The 18,132-nt window shown below is 39.2% G+C and overlaps 1 protein-coding gene across 3 annotated transcripts in view; it reads right to left on the reverse strand.

The window, feature by feature from the left end:
* Positions 1 to 18,132, reverse strand: part of L1CAM (L1 cell adhesion molecule) — a 183,429-nt gene that overhangs the window by 47,013 nt on the left and 118,284 nt on the right. For 2 of the 3 annotated variants that reach the window (XM_075184834.1, XM_075184833.1), the window contains exons 3-5: positions 6,120 to 6,134; positions 4,120 to 4,228; positions 2,490 to 2,680 (exon numbers count right to left, since the gene is read on the reverse strand). In XM_075184834.1, the coding sequence (XP_075040935.1) occupies positions 2,490 to 2,680; positions 4,120 to 4,228; positions 6,120 to 6,134 (315 nt within the window). The remainder of the gene's footprint in view (positions 1 to 2,489; positions 2,681 to 4,119; positions 4,229 to 6,119; positions 6,135 to 18,132) is intronic. The other variant, XM_075184835.1, reaches the window with a different exon arrangement.

The following is an 18,132-nucleotide window of genomic DNA, read 5'->3' on the forward strand; positions in this document are numbered from 1 at the left end:
TTGACTTCCTTCCATTAAAACACTGTGGGCTCTGGGTATTAAATGGTGAAAAGTCCTATCTGTGTGTGTCTGGTGGCTCCTGCAGAAGAATATGGCTTATACTTTTAGTGTTGTAATATTTTTTAATATGTGTGATGGATTCTATCAATAAAGCAGAAGTTAATACCATATGCAGTGCTTTATGTGAATCACAGCAACATTTGAGGCAGCACAGTGGCCTAGTGGTTAGCACTTCTGCCTCACAGCACTGGGGTCATGAGTTCAATTTCCGATCATGGTCTTATCTGTGTTCCTCCGGGTGCTCCGGTTTCCTCCTATAATCCAAAAACATACTAGTATGCTAGTTGGCTGTTAACAAAACTTGATTCTTGTGTGTGTAAGTTTGGGAATTTAGACTGTAAGCTCCAATGGGGCAGGGACTGATGTGAATGAGTTCTCTGTACAGCGCTGCGGAATTAGTGGCACTATATAAATAACTGATGATGATGATTTGTAATGTGTCCAATGTTAATCATATGGTATATAGAAGCATATAGTATCGTAGCTCAGAGAATGTTTGTCTATGGTATGAGACAACAGTACAATCACATAGCATACTGTTATTTTGTTGCTCAGGGATATTATAACACAGCTGTTCTGTGCATTCATCATTTCATCATCATTAATTGATTTATTACTATAGAGCCACTAATTCTGCAGCGCTGTACAGAAAACTCACAAACATCAGTCCCAGCCCCATTGGAGCTTACAATCTAAATTCCCTAACATACACACAGACCTAGAGAGACTAAGGGCAATATTGATAGCAGCCAATAAACCTACTAGTATGTTTTTGGAGTGTGGGAGGAAACCCACGCAAACACGGGGAGAACATACAAACTCCACACAGATAAGACCATGGTCAGGAATCCAACTCATGACCCCAGTGCTGTGAGGCAGAGGTGCTAACCACTGAGCCACTGTGCTGCCCCCGGCATACTATTCAGTTTTGTATCCTATCCCAAGGTAAATAACTGGACCAAAAATATACACATGTGAGAAAAACACTGCAGAAAGCTAGAAAAGAAAAGTAATCCATGTTGGAGGAGGCAAATAAGTAAAAGTTATCTGTAGGCTGAAAACCCATTTAAACCCAGGAAATCAATTGAATTCTACTCATGACTGGTATTCTCCTTTTTCATGTGCCAAGTTCTAACCTTTAGTTTTACACCACATTATTCCTCCTTTCTTATGCTGCTTAAAGGGGATGGAAATAATCACAATATTTATTCCAATTCACCAGGGGATTTGGCATCAGCAATGTTGGTGGCAGCACGGTGGCTTAGTGGTTAGCACTTCTGCCTTACAGCACTGGGGTCATGAGTTCAATTCCCAACCATGGCCTTATCTGTGTGGAGTTTGTAAGTTCTCCCCGTGTTTGGGTGGGTTTCCTCCGGGTGCTCCGGTTTCCTCCCACACTCCAAAAAACATACTAGTAGGTTAATTGGCTGCTAACAAAATTGACCCTAGTCTGTCTGTCTGTGTGTATTAGAGAATTTAGACTGTAAGCCCCAATGGGGCAGGGGCTGATGTGAGTGAGTTCTCTGTACAGCGCTGCGGAATTAGTGGCGCTATATAAATAAAAGGGGATAATGATGATGTAGACCTGGCTGAAGGTGTCTCCCAGGGTACGTAACATTCAGATGCTGGCACACCCCAATTAACCAGACATGCTGAGTGACCGATGGTCTCCATCCCCTTTAAAACAGATAGTAAAGTGTCTCCGCTCCAAATACTGTTATAAATAAGTGAATGGAAGGTCAACCTCTTATGCTATGATTGATGGAAGAATTTTCACTTTGCATCCTTAAGTAATTGATGCTAAAGTGAATTTATTGCTGTGCAGTAAAGAAATGCTATTTAATAAGCTGTATATTCTCTTTTGTCCCATAGATCTCATTCATTTTGCAAGTGCAGCTGTTAAATGTTAACTCTTGATGTAGCTTATGTGGCAGAAAAGACATATATAAAAATGCACAGTAGCTTTGCTATGACCATACCTTTACATGACTTACATTCTATGCCTATGTATGGCTGGAATAATACACAGAGAGGAGACGTGTGCCTGTGGTGTTTAAAATTTAAATTCTCATTTTTACATCATCTGCACCATGGTTACTGAGGAAACTGTTTCCATGGTAACAGCGCACAGCCAGAGTGGGTAGCAGAGTGAAAGAAGACTGTACGTATGCAGTGAAGGTCATATAACCCTTTCATAAGACTACTTTACTCTTAATAATGTCTTAACGCTGGTCTTCCAGCTATGTGAGCATGGAAACGTTAATTAAAACCTTTTTCGCATTGGAGATTTTCCTACCAGCAGGGCAGCTATGAATTAACCCATTTAGAATAATTGCATTCTACATTTATTGCTCCACTTAAAGTCACACAATAGCCCTGTGCCTATCAGACGCAACGGAGCACTTTGCCGTTTTGTATGGTACACCTACTTTCTACGATAACATGGATCTCGTTTGACATGGCAGTGCCCAGCTCGTTTGTGGCAAAGCATCGGTATTTGCCCTGGTAATCCTTCATGTTTCCATTGGAATTAGAAATGTATAAGGTCCCCGAATACTTTTCTTGTTTTATTTGGGTATCGTTTGTTTGTAACGGCAAACCGTCTTTTTCCCATGTATACCTGTATGAGAGAGAGGAAGAAAAAGGTTTGCTTCAATCTTCAAGAATAATACTGACTCCTAGTGAATTAATAGGCTGCATTATCGTGAATTTATATAGACGTGGTTCCATTTGGTGATGTGCAGACAAATTAGATTACTTTCTCTAGTAAACATTTTATTTTACTGAAAAGATTTGTTATTTTGGTGGAATATTCACCAGTTCTAGTTTTTTTACATAGTGGGTTGAACTGTTTATCCAAATCACACAATATGGTCCATTGCAAGTTGGCCTTTGGGTTTCATTTGTTTCACTTGACGTTTGTGGTGTTTTTATGCTATATTCCCTTATTTTATCAGATTTTACACCAAATTTTCCTAGTCCCTTCAAAAACATATTAGGGCAGGTCTCCCGATCTAATTTTCCTACATTCTCCTGCACCTTGCCCACTTCCTAGTGAAGTGGGCAGGATGGAACTACCATCGCAGCATTGCAACGTGGGGGTTGGTGCATAAATGACTCGATTCATGACGCCCTGTCCCCTCTGATCTATGCATCACCCCCACGTATATTTTTTTATTAATCTATACATACATATACATTATAACATACCTATTTAAGTTAATTGTAAATCAGGAACAGTTGACAACTATGGTCCAAAAGTATATACCGGTCTTTTGCATCATCAATGCCAGTCCTTTGGGGCTCCTTAGGAGATTGAACAAGCCAGTATACATAAATGGGCTAGTTCACTAAACGAGAATTCAGGTCCAAGGGCCTGATTCATTAAGGATCTTAACTTGAGAAACTTCTTATTTCAGTCTCCTGGACAAAACCAAGTTACAATGACAATGCAAGGGGTGCAAATTAGTATTCTGTTTTGCACATAAGTTAAATACTGCCTGTTTTTTCATGTAGCATATAACATTTAAAGTTGATATTTGTGTTCTAAATGACAAAACAGTCAGTATTTAACTTATGTGCGAAACAGAATACTAATTTGCACCCCTTGCATTGTAACATGGTTTTGTCCAGGAGACTGAAATAAGAAGTTTCTTAAGTTAAGATCCTTAATGAATCAGGCCCCTAATTAGGAAACCCAGTCACTTGCACTAAATATACTAGGGCTGGAGGGGGAAGCATAAGCACCCGGAACCTTAGAAGGAAAAAAAAAACATGCATGTAATAGCGCATTTTACGTGCATATGATCAGCATCCACCACAGGAAACGTAGAGATGTGGCTTGACATTATTAGTAGTAAATGCATTATCCTATTTGTACACAATAATGCAATGAAGTGTCATAAACACAACAGACCATAGTGTCTTGTAATTAATAAATTCACGTTTAGCATAGAAAAGCAAATATAATTAAAGGTGAAGCTATCAGAGAGAGAGAGAAACAATAAAACCACCATGTTAATAGTAGGTTTCCTGTATTGTCCGTGTTGATTAACTTACCAAGCTTTGGAATTTTCTTTTGCTTCGCACTTGAGTGAGATGTCGTCGTTGGGGTACACCACGTGCCTTTGTTTAGGCTGCTTAGTAAAAGCAGGGGGAAACAATTGTGCTACAAGAAAGAAAACATACAACTTTCTTAATAGTCTGTGTCAATTAACTGGTTTACTGAAATGAAAAATGACCACAACAACAGCTTTGCAAAAGGTCTGTGCCTATGGCAGAAACGGCGTATACTGCAACTCCGTAGGGCAGGGATTCCCAAACCCAGTCCTCAGGGCTCCCCAACAGTGCAGGTTTTCCATATCTCCTTGCTGGAGCACAGGTGTAATCATTACTGACTGACACATTGTAACAGATCCACAGGTGGTCCTAATTATGTCACATGTGATCCGGAAAACCTGCACTGTTGGGGAGCCCTGAGGACTGGGTTTGGGAAACCCTGCCGTAGGGCAATAGTGGGACATTTATAACTCTAGGTGGGGTGATCCTACTAACCAGGAGTCATTTTCCACTAATACAGACTTCTGAAAATACCAGTACTGTCCATTTATATGCACAATATAATGTAATAAATAATGATTGGATGGGGATGTTTTCCAAGACTAGCCAATCAAAGATTATCTCACTCCTTGGTCTGTGTGAATACATTGCCCTGTGTCCTGATGTAACTGTATATATAGAAAGTGTAGACTAACAATGTCACACTTCTCCAGCCCCAATAGTGGCATTACTGAGTGATATTAAGTAGCCCATAACTGCTTAAGGCCAGTTGAGCTCAGTAGTAGACTGTGTAATGAGTTTTATGCTACGTAGGCACTAGAGACTCACAACATTGTGGATCTTTAACAGAGATCACTGATCACACTGACTTTTATCAAATGCTGGCCAAAGCTTGAATGAAGCTTGTAGTATTTCTGGCCCTTGCTGTGCTTTAAAAAAACGATCAGGGGTCTCGTTCAAAGATCCAGTCCAACTGCGCTCACAATGCGGTAAATGGAGCTGAACATTACCAGATGTCAATTTATAAAATAAATCTCTAGTGCCTATGTAACCTAGTTTACCAGCCTCAGAGATATAATTATACGTTAATGGGATCGATGCTAACATTTTAAAACAATACCCATCACTGCAACATACTAACATATCTGTACCAATCTGAAACAGTCATCTAAACTATACATAAAATAACCTATTTGCTGCTTTTTAAATCAGTATTCAACCAGAATGAGGAGGACACAGGTTATTCCCAGAGTCCAGGCTCCCTTATTTTATTCAACTCCATAATAAGTAACTGAACCTAAGTCATTAAGGAGAGCAAAGCAAAAAAAAAGGAGCAAGTTTGCTCCTGGACAAACCATGTTACAATGCAAGGGGTGCAAATTAGTTTATTATTTTGCACATAAGGAAAATACTGTCTGCTTTTTCATGTAGCACACACATACTTGATAGCTTTATTTTTACATTGAAATTTAAAGTTGATCTAGGACATGCCCTACCCCAACTATAAATCTGTCCCCACATTTTAAATTTACTTCCCCCTCCAATGCAACATGGTTTTGCCCAGGTGCAAATTTACTCCTTTTTTATGCTTTGCTCTCCTAAATGACTCAGGCCCACTATAACTAAGCCCTTGAGCAGGGTACATCTCAGTCATTTTAATATATTTACTGTAGAGTACACAAGTGTTATTTCCTAGGGCTAGATTTACTAAGCTGTGGGTTTGAAAAAGTGGGGATGTTGCCTATAGCAACCAATCAGATTCTAGCTTTCATTTATTTAGTACCTTCTACAAAATGACAGCTAGAATCTGATTGGTTGCTCTAGGCAACATCCCCACTTTTTCAAACCCGCAGTTTAGTAAATCGAGCCCCTAGTGTTGAAGTAAAATATTCTACTAAAGTTACAGCCTGACCCTTTGTAATTGGGCTCTCCCACGGATTACTTCCTACTGGGTACAAGAAGCAGTATCTCTGACCAGTGAACAGAAAAGGATGACTTACTGGCTGGAAATTCATCTGCAGGTCCCATTAAGTGTATGCAAAAGAAAGAGAGGGAGATAAAGCTGGGTTAGAAATTGGAGAGACTGAAAAAATTAGCAATGGCATAACAGAAAGAGGAGAGAGATGCAAGCAATTGTACATCATGGTTCTCCAAGCAAGCAAGTATATTGAAGTGGTCACATTCAGTGCTCAACAGCGAGGGCAATTAGTGGGCACAGAGACATATGTAAATAATGACAATCACAACCGGGGTAAAGTTAATGATCACCTAAACTACAATTTAAAAATTATACTTAACAATATTCACAAATAAGGACATGTAAAAGATACCATATTAAAATGGATTGAAATATTTGACTTTGAATACATTTTATTCTCTTAGTTATCCAAGTACTGTGCTTTATAGTTGGGTAATTGGGAGTGGGTTGCCTTGTAAAGGGGCAAAACATCTTCTCTTTCGCGTCTATGGCACTTTTAAGAAGTGAGATTCTCCTGCTGGCAGTAGATTGGCTTTTCATGCCATAACTAAGTCTCTGATCCACAATTATACCTAGATCCTGCTCCATCATAGATTCCCCCAATATTGTTCCACCTAAGGTGTAAGATACATGCATGTTTACCCCCCAAATGTATAACCTTACATTTCTCCACATTAAATGTCATTTGTTGTGTTGCCGCCTAATCCCAGTTTATCTAGGTCTCTGTAAGACTTAGGGGTATATTTACTAAACTGCGGGTTTGAAAAAGTGGAGATGTTGCCTACAGCAACCAATCAGATTCTAGTTGTCATTCTGTAGAATGTACTAAATAAATGATACCTAGAACCTGATTGGTTGCTATAGGCAGCAGCTCCGCTTTTTCAAACCTGCAGTTTAGTAAATACCCCTAAGACATCTTGTATGGACCTTATGACAAGACATAATCGTGTGTCACTATTAATTCCAACTTCTACATCATTTATATACAAAATAAGCAGCATTAATTGCAAGACATAACCTGGAGAATACCACTTATACCTTATGAACCATTGATAACTATTCTCTGGACAAAATCTTTTACCCACTGTTCTATCCAGTTACATACTATATTTTCTAGACCAATAGTCTGTGAGACAAGTGCCAAATCTTTTGAAAAATCTAAATATTCTATATATACTCCGTTCAATATCTTCATATAATACAACTATATTTGTAGGATTAGATAATAATTTTCCGTTTGACTAATCAGTCCTAGATTAACCTTCTGTTTGGGCTGCAGGAGCATTTAATTCCAGTGCTCTGATTTCATAATGTGATCCCATGCTCCTCTTGCGGGACCAAGGGCCACTTAGGAGGCTCCGGAAATATATCTTCTGTTTCTAACCGCTGCCCTAAAATATCCCTACAGACAGGGCCGGTGCTAGGGTCCACGGCGCCCTAGGCATTTTTAGAAAATCGCCGCCCCACCCCCCCCCCGCGCAAAAATCGCCACCCTCCTCCCTCCTCTCCTTACCTTGTCTCACCACCGCCGCCTCTCTGCTCCGTCTCCTCCCCTCCACTCACTGACACTAGTAAGTGGAGGGGAGGAGACGGAGCAGAGAGGCGGCAGTGGTGACAAAATAGCCTCTTCCCCCCCTCCCCGTGCATCTGATGCTGTGCGGCGGCCGTGACAGGTATGGTCAGCGGTCGCCGCACAGTTTTAAAGTATTTTATTATTCCGTGGCGCCCTCCAGAGCCCGGCACCCTAGGCAAGTGCCTAACCTTGCCTAATGGGAGCGCCGGGCCTGCCTACAGACGGCAAGTACTGTATGTCTCCCGTAACACAGCTTTACCTGAAATGCATGTAGGACCTTTATGAATATTGCAAGTAGTTCTTTTATATAAAGCCATTTATTTTTTAGATTTAGTAATTAAACAGAGAAAGAGTGAGAAATAATGTTCTGCAAAATAACTGGGAGCCGGATAAGAGTCTGGCCAATATATATCCTCATTTGTGCTTGCCAAATGTTAGACAACATCAATTAGGCAATTGAAAAGTACAAAAACAAAACAGTGCATGAGACACAAAACCTCCTGTGACAGAAACAAGCAGAAGATAATGGATTTAAAGCTACATTACCACCTAAAAAGGTGATCATAATCATTCACCACTTTAAAATGGCGGAAGAAGAAGAGTGGGAGTGGGAGGACCAATCAGAAGTTTCAATGTCTGCAATTGTGGCTTCTGATTGGTCCTCTCGCTTACCCCTCCCCGCCCCCCAAAGGTGGTTAACTGCCTGCAAGGTGAGTGGGGACATCCTGTGATGTTACAAATTGTGCCATAAAGCCCCGCCCAACTCAGTGAACCACGACTGGCCACGACAACACAATTAGTGACATTATAGAAAATACCTCGCCCATTTCATGAAGCAAGTGGCATAATCAAGTATTGTACTATTTACCATGTGCTATGCTCTGAGTACAGCAGTCCTGTTTACCATAGAGATGAAGAATATTTGCAGTGACAGCTGTTCTAGCTGCATCCACTGTGCATGCATTTGATTTTTTTCCTAGTCTGTAGGTCAAAGGTGAACAAGGCATCTTGGTACTTGCAGTCCCACAGAAGTGACAGAATGCCGATCTCAGCATCTCTGACTAGCTAACATTCAAAATTAACATAGCTCAGCCACAGCTTCCTCCCTTTAGCATGTTCAATTTTGTCTATCTGTAAATATATGACAAATTCACTAATGCAGCTTGACAAACATGACATAAAAGTTAATTACTGCAGATGTTGACCTATGTCACCTGTGGATAGTTATACCCATACTTGCCAACTCCCGCATTTCCCGTGAGTCTCCCGGACTCCCGGGAGAGTATGCCAATCTCCCTGATCTGCCCACTTCCTAGTGAAGTGAGCAGAATTATGTTCAAACGCTGCGATTCACCGGGAATCGCGACGTTTGGCCCCGCCCCTGCTGTAAAATGACGCGTTTTGCGTCATTAAGTCACAGGGGTGGGGCCAAAATGACGCGATTTTCGGATTCCCGGCCCCTGCACGCCCACCTCCCCCCCGGCAGCTCCCGGAAAACAAATCTAAAATGTTGGCAAGTATGGTTATATCCAAATTAAGTAACTGTGCATCGTACAAACTCATGGCACACTAAAAAGCTATGTATTCTCCACCATTATGACTGGGCAACTGGATAAATGAGACAGAACAACCAGAATAAAAGAAAATAATATAGCTACTGAGGCCTCTACAGTGGTTACAGGTCGGAGGTTAGGCTTATGCTACAAGAGAGAAAAAATTATGATGAAGAAAACCCATTCCCAAGAATATACAATACAGTAACATGATCCACTCTAGGGGGAGAACCTTAACCAGTAACAATCCAGGTCTACATTTTGATACATAATGCCACATGACTGATATTGCTATTTGCAAATAAAGCAAAAACATGGCATCAGCAAATTTAGCCTCAAAACCATAACGTCTGTTAGAGATTGGCATTTTATTTATATCCATATAAGTAAGTGATATAAAACCTAATCTGCAGTGCGTTACAGGAAGCCCTGAAGAATGATGATATCGCAAGAAAGTCAATAACTTAACTATCCATGACCATACTTAAATGACTAATATAAATGAATAGAGACTGAAAAAACATTCCGTCATACAAGTATGTTATTGAGCGTTTAAAAATGTCCAATAAAATTGATGCTGAAGATATTTTTCAAACACATAAGTTTTGCACAAAGGCGAATTGCTCCAGTAGTTCAGGAAACAGTTTTTTTAGGTTACAATGTTAAATCTGAGGCTTTCCAGTTGACACACTATGAGGCCCTGAGCTAAATTAAATACAAGTAGAGAGGAATGGGGCATGGATGCTGGGCATGTGACATTTAGATTTAATGTGATTTTATTTCCCCAGCCCAATGTTCTTGAACTAATTCTAACCATTTAATAAAATTATGACCTGGCCTGTGTGCTCATATGTTCATCTGTAACACATGTTGACCCTACTCTGTGAGAAATTTTATTAGAGAATTTTTTTTTGTAATTTAAGGACTGGCTATGAATGTTAATTTTCAGATATGGTGGGGTAGCTCAGTGGTTAGCACTTCTGCCTCACAGCACTGGGGTCATGAGTTGGATTCACAACCATGGCCTTATCTGTGTGGAGTTTGTATGTTCTCCACGTGTTTGTGTGCGTTTCCTCCAGGTGCTCCGGTTTCCTCCCCCACTCCAAAAACATACTAGTAGGTTAATTGGCTGCTATCAAAATTGACCCTAGTCTGTCTCTGTCTGTCTGTGTATGTTAGGGAATTTAGACTGTAAGCCCCAATGGAGCAGGGACTGATGTGAGTGAGTTCTCTGTACAGCGCTGCGGAATTAGTGGCGCTATATAAATAGATGATGATGATGATGACCTGTTGCAAAACCCCACATAAAAGTAGACATAATGAGCTGATGTTTGCCCAATGATAACACACTAGTGTAGACACTGGCCAGCTTAAATTTCAACTACAAATGATTGAAATCCAAAGGATTTTAAATATTCTTATCCGTCCGTTTTGGACAGTGGAGACTCGCAGTTGGCCAAACTGACTGAGGGATTTTCACATGTGTAGCCAGCTTTAATCTGGTCTAAATAATGTCGAAGTCAGCAAATTGGATAAAGTCATTTCAATTAAAATCGAGCTAACTTGGTTGTCTTTGTCTGAAAAGATGCGTATGGTACATTACGACGTACAAGGGCACGCTACGGCGTGGAAGGGCGTATGCAGCTACAACACGTGGCAGCAACAGTAATTGGTCTTTTACCATACATTCGCACAAACACGCATACTTATAAAATAGTACACATTAATGGTAGTTGCAACACATAGTAATTTATGTCGAAATATAGTAGTATTTATGTGTTATAATATGAGTTATATGCACATTAGTGAAATATATGGAACAGGTTGAAGGAATCATATCATGTGTGGTATCATAATAAACCTCTTTACATTTGCTACTGTTTGGTTCACTCTGCGAAGGAATCGCAGAGTGCATACAAAAGTAATGAATGATAGGGAATTATGAACTACTAAAGACTAAGGAATCTTGGCGGGAAGAGCAGAGCATACCCCCTGGAGAGATGACCCCCTCCTTTGGATTCTTTAGGATGAACTAGCCAATGATTGACAACCCCTTGGACCTTCCTGAAACCTGAACCAATAGAAGCAAGCTATACCAACTTCATTGTTTTTACTGTATTCCTGTGTGCATATAAGCAGCAGCTTCTCATCTAGTGGTCAGACATCTTGTCCCCAGACTTCAGGATTGAATGACTGCACACTGGATCCAGAGTGCCTGCGATAAGTAACGGCTGTACTTATTATTATTTCGCTTGATTTATTCTGCTACTTATTGAGAATAAATCTTTGTGCTTTGGAAACACAAATCGAGGTTCGACAATTGTTATTGGTTAGCGACAATACGCACTTAACAATAAAACCACAACACTAAAATAGGTCCCTGTTGTACTTCACGTGATAAAAAACACCCTTACAGTGTCATTACATTTGTATTATTTATTAAGGTAATCCAGTTAAAAAAGTTATTGAATGGATATGTGGTCAAGCGGATTTTGATCTGATCATTCCAGGACATGGCGATATTGCTGTATGTGCGCATGGCTATGTACTTTGCTCAGATATATAAGCGACAGTATGTTTTTGGAGTGTGGGATAAAACCAGAGCACAAGGAGGAAACCCACGCAAACACGAGGAGAACGTACAAACTCCTCACACATAAGGCCATGGTCGGGAATTGAACTCATGACCCCAAGTGCTGTAAGGCAGAGGTGCTAACCACTAGGCCACCGTGTGCCCAATGTATCTTTAACAGTTTAATACTAACAATGTTTTAGTGGTTTCTCCTACATTTGTTTTCTATTTTAATATGAGTATTCCTGATTAATGGCTTTCATTTGGGTGTCCTGCTGGTGGTAGAGATGCCACATTGTTTTTTTATAAGGTATCATTCTTGTAGGCTAGAGTATCTGATTAGCACAAGCAAACTATCTTATATGCCCGCAGCCCGTGCAACTATTTTTAACTGTGAAACTAAGTGACCATGAAACCATTTTTCTTACTGGCTGGTGTGGAAGTCTGGTGTGCAACAGAACATGTTTAATGATGTCTAGAATGCATGAAAATCCCTAAGCTATACGGCCCTGATAGCTTGTTATTGCTTTCTACTCCTGAAACGTTGAAGCTTAATGCTATGCACTCCCAGTTTGCAACAAAACAATTAGCAAGAGATAACAGTGGAATTTCAGATGGCGTTCGAAGCGCACAACTCACCAGCCTTGGGAATTATTCCCTGTCTCAGATCAGCTCGCTCACAGCAGAATCTGGGGCAAGTCAGACCTCTCGAAAATCTCAGTGACGTCCTCAATGAGTTTCAGTGACCTTGGCAGCATGCAGCATGCTGTGTATTTATAATTTAGTAAGAAAGTAGGAGTGGAGGCAAGGTATGAATACAAATTATGATTTAGAGACACATCTAATTATGGTTCTTAACCAGCAAAGTGTGCGCAGCGGCAAGCGTGTGACAGCAATGCATATTACAGGGTGACAATTTCATCAGTCTAAACTTGTAAGGCTTAATTTAATGGCAAAATGTATAATTAGGGTTATTGAGTGGTATAAGTTTGAACTGTTTACTCACAATCTGGTCTGTTTGCCTGTGAGCTGCTGCTGTTAAATTGCTGACAGCCAATCAGCTTCCTGAATTTTTAAGCTATATCATAAGCTGGCTGGAAAGAGTTCTCACGATTGGAGTGAAGTTTGTTAAAACTTTTAAAGCTAAAAACTAAAAATGTGTCTATTTGACTGCAGTGCAGGTGGTTTACAGTAGAGATGCTCAGGCTCGGTTCCTCGAGAACCGAACACACCCTTGGAATGGAAAACAAGGCAAAACGTCATCGCTATGGCGTCGGATCTCGGATCCCACGAGTTTTGAATTCCTTTTTAAGATCCAAGATAGCGAGGGGTGGAAGGGAGGGCGGACCCCCATTTTTCTTTTCTGCCACTGCTGTGTGCCAATGTGACCTAGATGTGCTAGGAACTGCCGTGTGTTTGTGTCATTGCTCTGTCGCTTACCATCCAGCCAGGTCGCTGCAGTATTTGTCTGAAAGTATATGTAAATTATATTGTGACCTATGAGGTGGTCAAAATTGACTACAAATGACTTGAAATTAGTGTTATTGAGGTTAATAATAATGTGGGAACAAAAAGAGAGCAAAAATATGTGATTTTAGCATATTTTAGGATTTTTCCTAAAAAATCCAAAACCAAAACCAAAACACACGAGGGCGGTTTTGCCAAAACCAAAACCAAAGCACGAAACTAATCCAGATCCAAAACCAATACCAAAATCAGTTCACAGGGGTCAGTGAGCATCTCTAGTTTACAGGGATAAGAAGGCTCTGCTGCCATTTACTAAACCAGGAGCAACCCCCTTAATGTCCACTGTCTGTACCTTGAAGCTTATCGTACCATTACCACTACAGGTAATCCATGCACTTACCTGTGCAAAATAGGTATAATACACATATTAAAATCAAATAAGTTAAAATTTAATAAATATGAAGCAGAGAGCACTTGTATGGGAGCTCATTTATAAACTTACATAAACTTACAACCAGTGGTGAGAGTCAAATAAATTAACACCCGGTTCTCTGCCCTAATGACCCTTTAAAGTATACAAAAATATAAAGCGAAAGGTATTGTAATATTTCATGCATTTAATACTCAAATAAGAACAATAAAAGAGATACACAAAACTAGATTGTTATAAGAAAGAGTTTTAAAATGTTAAAGAAAAAATATTAAAGAATACCTTACCAGACAAAATTCTGTTATTTAATATTATATTCATATTATGCCACAGAAATGCCCCCAGTTCATAATATGCCACAGTAATGCCCCCAGTTCATAATATGCCACAGTAATGCCCTCAGTTCATATTATGCCAGAGTAATGCCCCCAGTTCATATAATGCCAGAGTAATGCCCCCACTTCATATAATGCCAGAGTAATGCCCCTACTTCATATAATGCCAGAGTAATGGCTCTCTTCATCACACTCTGCCATGCTGCCTTCCTTTGCCCCTCAAAAAACTCTGCCATGCTGCCTTCCTTTGCTCCCCTTTCACAGACTGCCATGCTGCCTTCCTTGTGCTCCCCTTTCACACTCTGCCATGCTGCCTTCCTTGTGCTCCCCTTTCACACTCTGCCATGTTGCCTTCCTTTGCTCACCCTTGCTCCGTTCCTTCACTTACCTTTTCTATCGGCTTCTATCTTTTCTTTTATTCTCTTCTTGTCTTCTTGCTTGCCGCCGACTCCTCTCTGCACCGCTCTTCACTGAATGTCGGGCGTGATGTGATGACGTCACGCCCAACATTCAGGGAGGACGGAGCAGGGAGGAGGTTTTTTTTTTTCCAAGGAGCCTGCTCCCCCCGCAACCGCAATGGGTGGATTCAGACTGTAGTCACCATTTCGCCAAACCGAGCCTAAAATTAGGTATCGGTTCAGGCGAACCGGTGAGATCCGGCTGAATCCCACCACTGCTTACAACCATTAATATAATTTTAACTTTCCATAAAACATGTAATCCTAAGTATCTGTACACGCCATATAGCACAGTTGCTTATTTTTAGGACCACTCTTCAATCCCCCACCTTGCCTACTCCATTAGTGAATTCTCCTGGACATTCTGGGAGAGTAAGCCAAGTATGCCATATAAGCAAGCATCAATTCCATAAACTTGGTCCTACAGCTTCAAGCTGTAAATTTCCCTGAACACAGCACCATCATTGGCTATAAAAGTTAAACTATAATCCAATAAGTATAAAATAAACATTCTACAAAGGGGTGGTAGTGTAGGTACCTCTGTCAACAGCTCCAGTTGGAATCAGACAGATGTAAAACATAATGTTGCACAAGCCACCACTGCGTTCTAGCAGCTAACAGCAATGAGTGCTCATTTGTGCATTTAAAATACAAGATGCAGGCAGCTCGACCTAAATAAGTAGTACCATGAAGTAGACAAACTGGGCATCCCAACTATCCTGTCAGTCAGGAACAAAGTCCTGACTGACAGTCAAACAAAATTGGGACTACCCCACCAAAATCAGGACAGTTGCCTACTATTGCCCATGTTTTTGAGGGGGATAGGAACAGTTAGAGAGCCTAGCGCTGTCGCAAATTATAGCCACGCCCCTTGCATACACTCTGGTGGCATGGCATGGAAAAATCCCCTGTATAAATCCTCTATAAGCCCCTGTAATAATATTATTCCTCTCTGATTTTGAGTACAGAAACTACTGACAATGCATGGAACAATGTTTGGTGCAGACACATAGAGATATATAGCCATTAGTTGCATTAGAGCACTTGATGGGCTTATTAGGTGTGGATTCCTTAATGTGACAAGGCAAAAAACTTCAGAGGCTGGCAGCAGTGGATGCATACAGGACCAGAATGGAAATGAAATGTTTATTAATGCAACTAAATAATTGTGATAGAATAGTGATTAACCAAAAGGTTGGTAAAATTAATAATAATAAAACAAACATACTTACAAAATGGAAAATGTATAAATAATATAGTATACAGGGCATAGGTGATTAATAATAATTTAAAAGGTGAAATCCATGAATATAATGACTTTAAATAGGTTAGGTGGGATAAACTATTGATAGCTGTTGCAAGTCTTCTCAGGTGATAATTAATTGTTTGAGACCTGACTGATGAATTAAAGTGTATTAGTGCAATTGGTATAAAAAATGAAGCAACAGACATGAAAGACATTAAAGCAAAAAATTGAAATAAAATAATGAAATATGTTCAGTATAATTATGTTTAATCTGATAGTTTTTTCACAGCATAGATAATGAATAAAAGTATATGTGAGTATTGTAATGGCGGTGAGAAATAAGTCTTGAGATATAATTAAGAATATAAGAGAGATAACTAAGCAAAAAGAAAATAATGAAATATGTTAATTACCTACATTTTCATAAGGCGGTTGACCCACAGTATAATGGAATTATGTGAAAAAGAAATGTATTTAACACTGAAAAAATATATATAAAAATGAATTTTTGAAAATTAATATTAAAAATGTCAATTAATAAAGAGGCAAACAGATAATAGAGCAATAATAAATACAATTCAAACTGTTCTTACTAAAGAACCCACTGAGGAAGCCACAAACCACTGCAAAATATATTTAAAGCAGAACCTACACAGCAAATTACCCCTACAACATATTTAACTACTTTTTATTATTTCTTTATTATCCTTTAACCTATTGATTGATTTATTTAATTATTAATTTGAACAAATGTTTTTCATTTTTGCATATTTGTTCACTATTATATCCATTTTCTCATTTACATAATTCCATTTTATTGTGGCTAAACCCCCTTATCATAATTTAACTAATTAACATATTGTATTATTTTTTTATTACTCTTCTGTTATCTCTTTTTTCTTAATTACTATAGCTCATTAACTATTTATTACGTATTCTAGCTTCCAATTAATACCCCAAAAACTACCTACTACCTGTTATCAATAGTTTACCCCGTCTAAGTAATTTCAATTAATTATATTCACTGACTTCATCTCTTACATTATTATTTATTAGCTTTGTATTATATACTTTCTTACTTATACCCACCTCCCCCTTATATTTTTACTATTGTATCACATATTTTAATTAACATATATCATTTTTTTTCAGGATTATTATTATAATTATTTTCATTTTTATCACCAATAATTTTGCTAATTATCATTCAATCACAAATAATTAATTATATTAGTTATTATTAATTCTATCATACAGCCCCTGTTTTCATCCACCTTCAACCCTGTACCACAAAGTTTTTTTATCACATCTCTGTGAACATTCAGATCTAGGAAATCCAAAACCAAGAGTTCATGGCTAAGTACTTGTAGTTTTACTAGATAGAGCATACCGTGTTTGTAAGGCACACAATATTTCTATGCTAGCTATGTACATAGGTGAACCTTAAATAGTACATAAAAATATATATCTCATGTTGAAATCTAGTTTCAGCTCTCCCTCCTTATCTAAAAAAACATCTCTCTTATATGGTCAGTGATAGAATGTGGCAATAAAGCTCAATTGCAGACTACAAAATGCACTGCACTGCATCTTCAAGTGTTCCTAATTGTCAATCAGATTCCAAGGTTCCTGGTCTTTGGAAAATACCCCCATAAAAGGGGGATGCACACATATTTGTGGGTAGGTGGATTTTTGGACATTGGTTTTATTACATTTGACACTCTTGTGCGTTTGGATGCTTTTATTACATCGGTTGAATTACTTTGAAATTCCTTTTCCCACTAAATATATAGGAAGGAGATTGGTATTCCGGCACCTTAGACTAGACAGAGAATTCAAGTCCGGTAACCGGTGATAAAGGTTGTGCACCTTTTTAATTGCATCTCCTACACTCCCACCAGCTAATTTAAATAATTCCATTCCGCAAAAATGAAATATTGTTTTTCCTCTCCAGTCACACTCAGCAAAGGGCTCTATCTATCCACCCAAACTCCTTTGCTGCCCAAATGTTGTCAAAGATTTTTCTCCTGTAGATGTTGTCATCTTGGCCTGCAAATCCCTGACCTTACCGATAAAAACTAGAGTATTTTCACAAAAGTAGGCACGTGACGTCAAAAAACAAGATTTGCTCTGCGCTGTTGCACTTTCATAAAAGACCCTTTTTAGAGATTGTTTTAAATGGAGCATTAAAAAAATAGGTGTAAGCTATTCAATAATACCCTATTAAATTTTAAGTCGTCTTGATTACCAGGGCCTTTTCAGGAGCATAAAAATGGCAGCAGTAGCCAACACAACGAGAGACAATATAAGTATAATGGCACAGGGCCAGTACGGTGTACATTATTTTTCTACTGCTGTTCGCTGTCCATATGCATTAGTGGCACCAGTCAGATCTGTTGTA

This window comes from Mixophyes fleayi, chromosome 9, assembly GCF_038048845.1.
Source record: "Mixophyes fleayi isolate aMixFle1 chromosome 9, aMixFle1.hap1, whole genome shotgun sequence".
NCBI classification, from domain to species: domain Eukaryota; kingdom Metazoa; phylum Chordata; class Amphibia; order Anura; family Limnodynastidae; genus Mixophyes; species Mixophyes fleayi.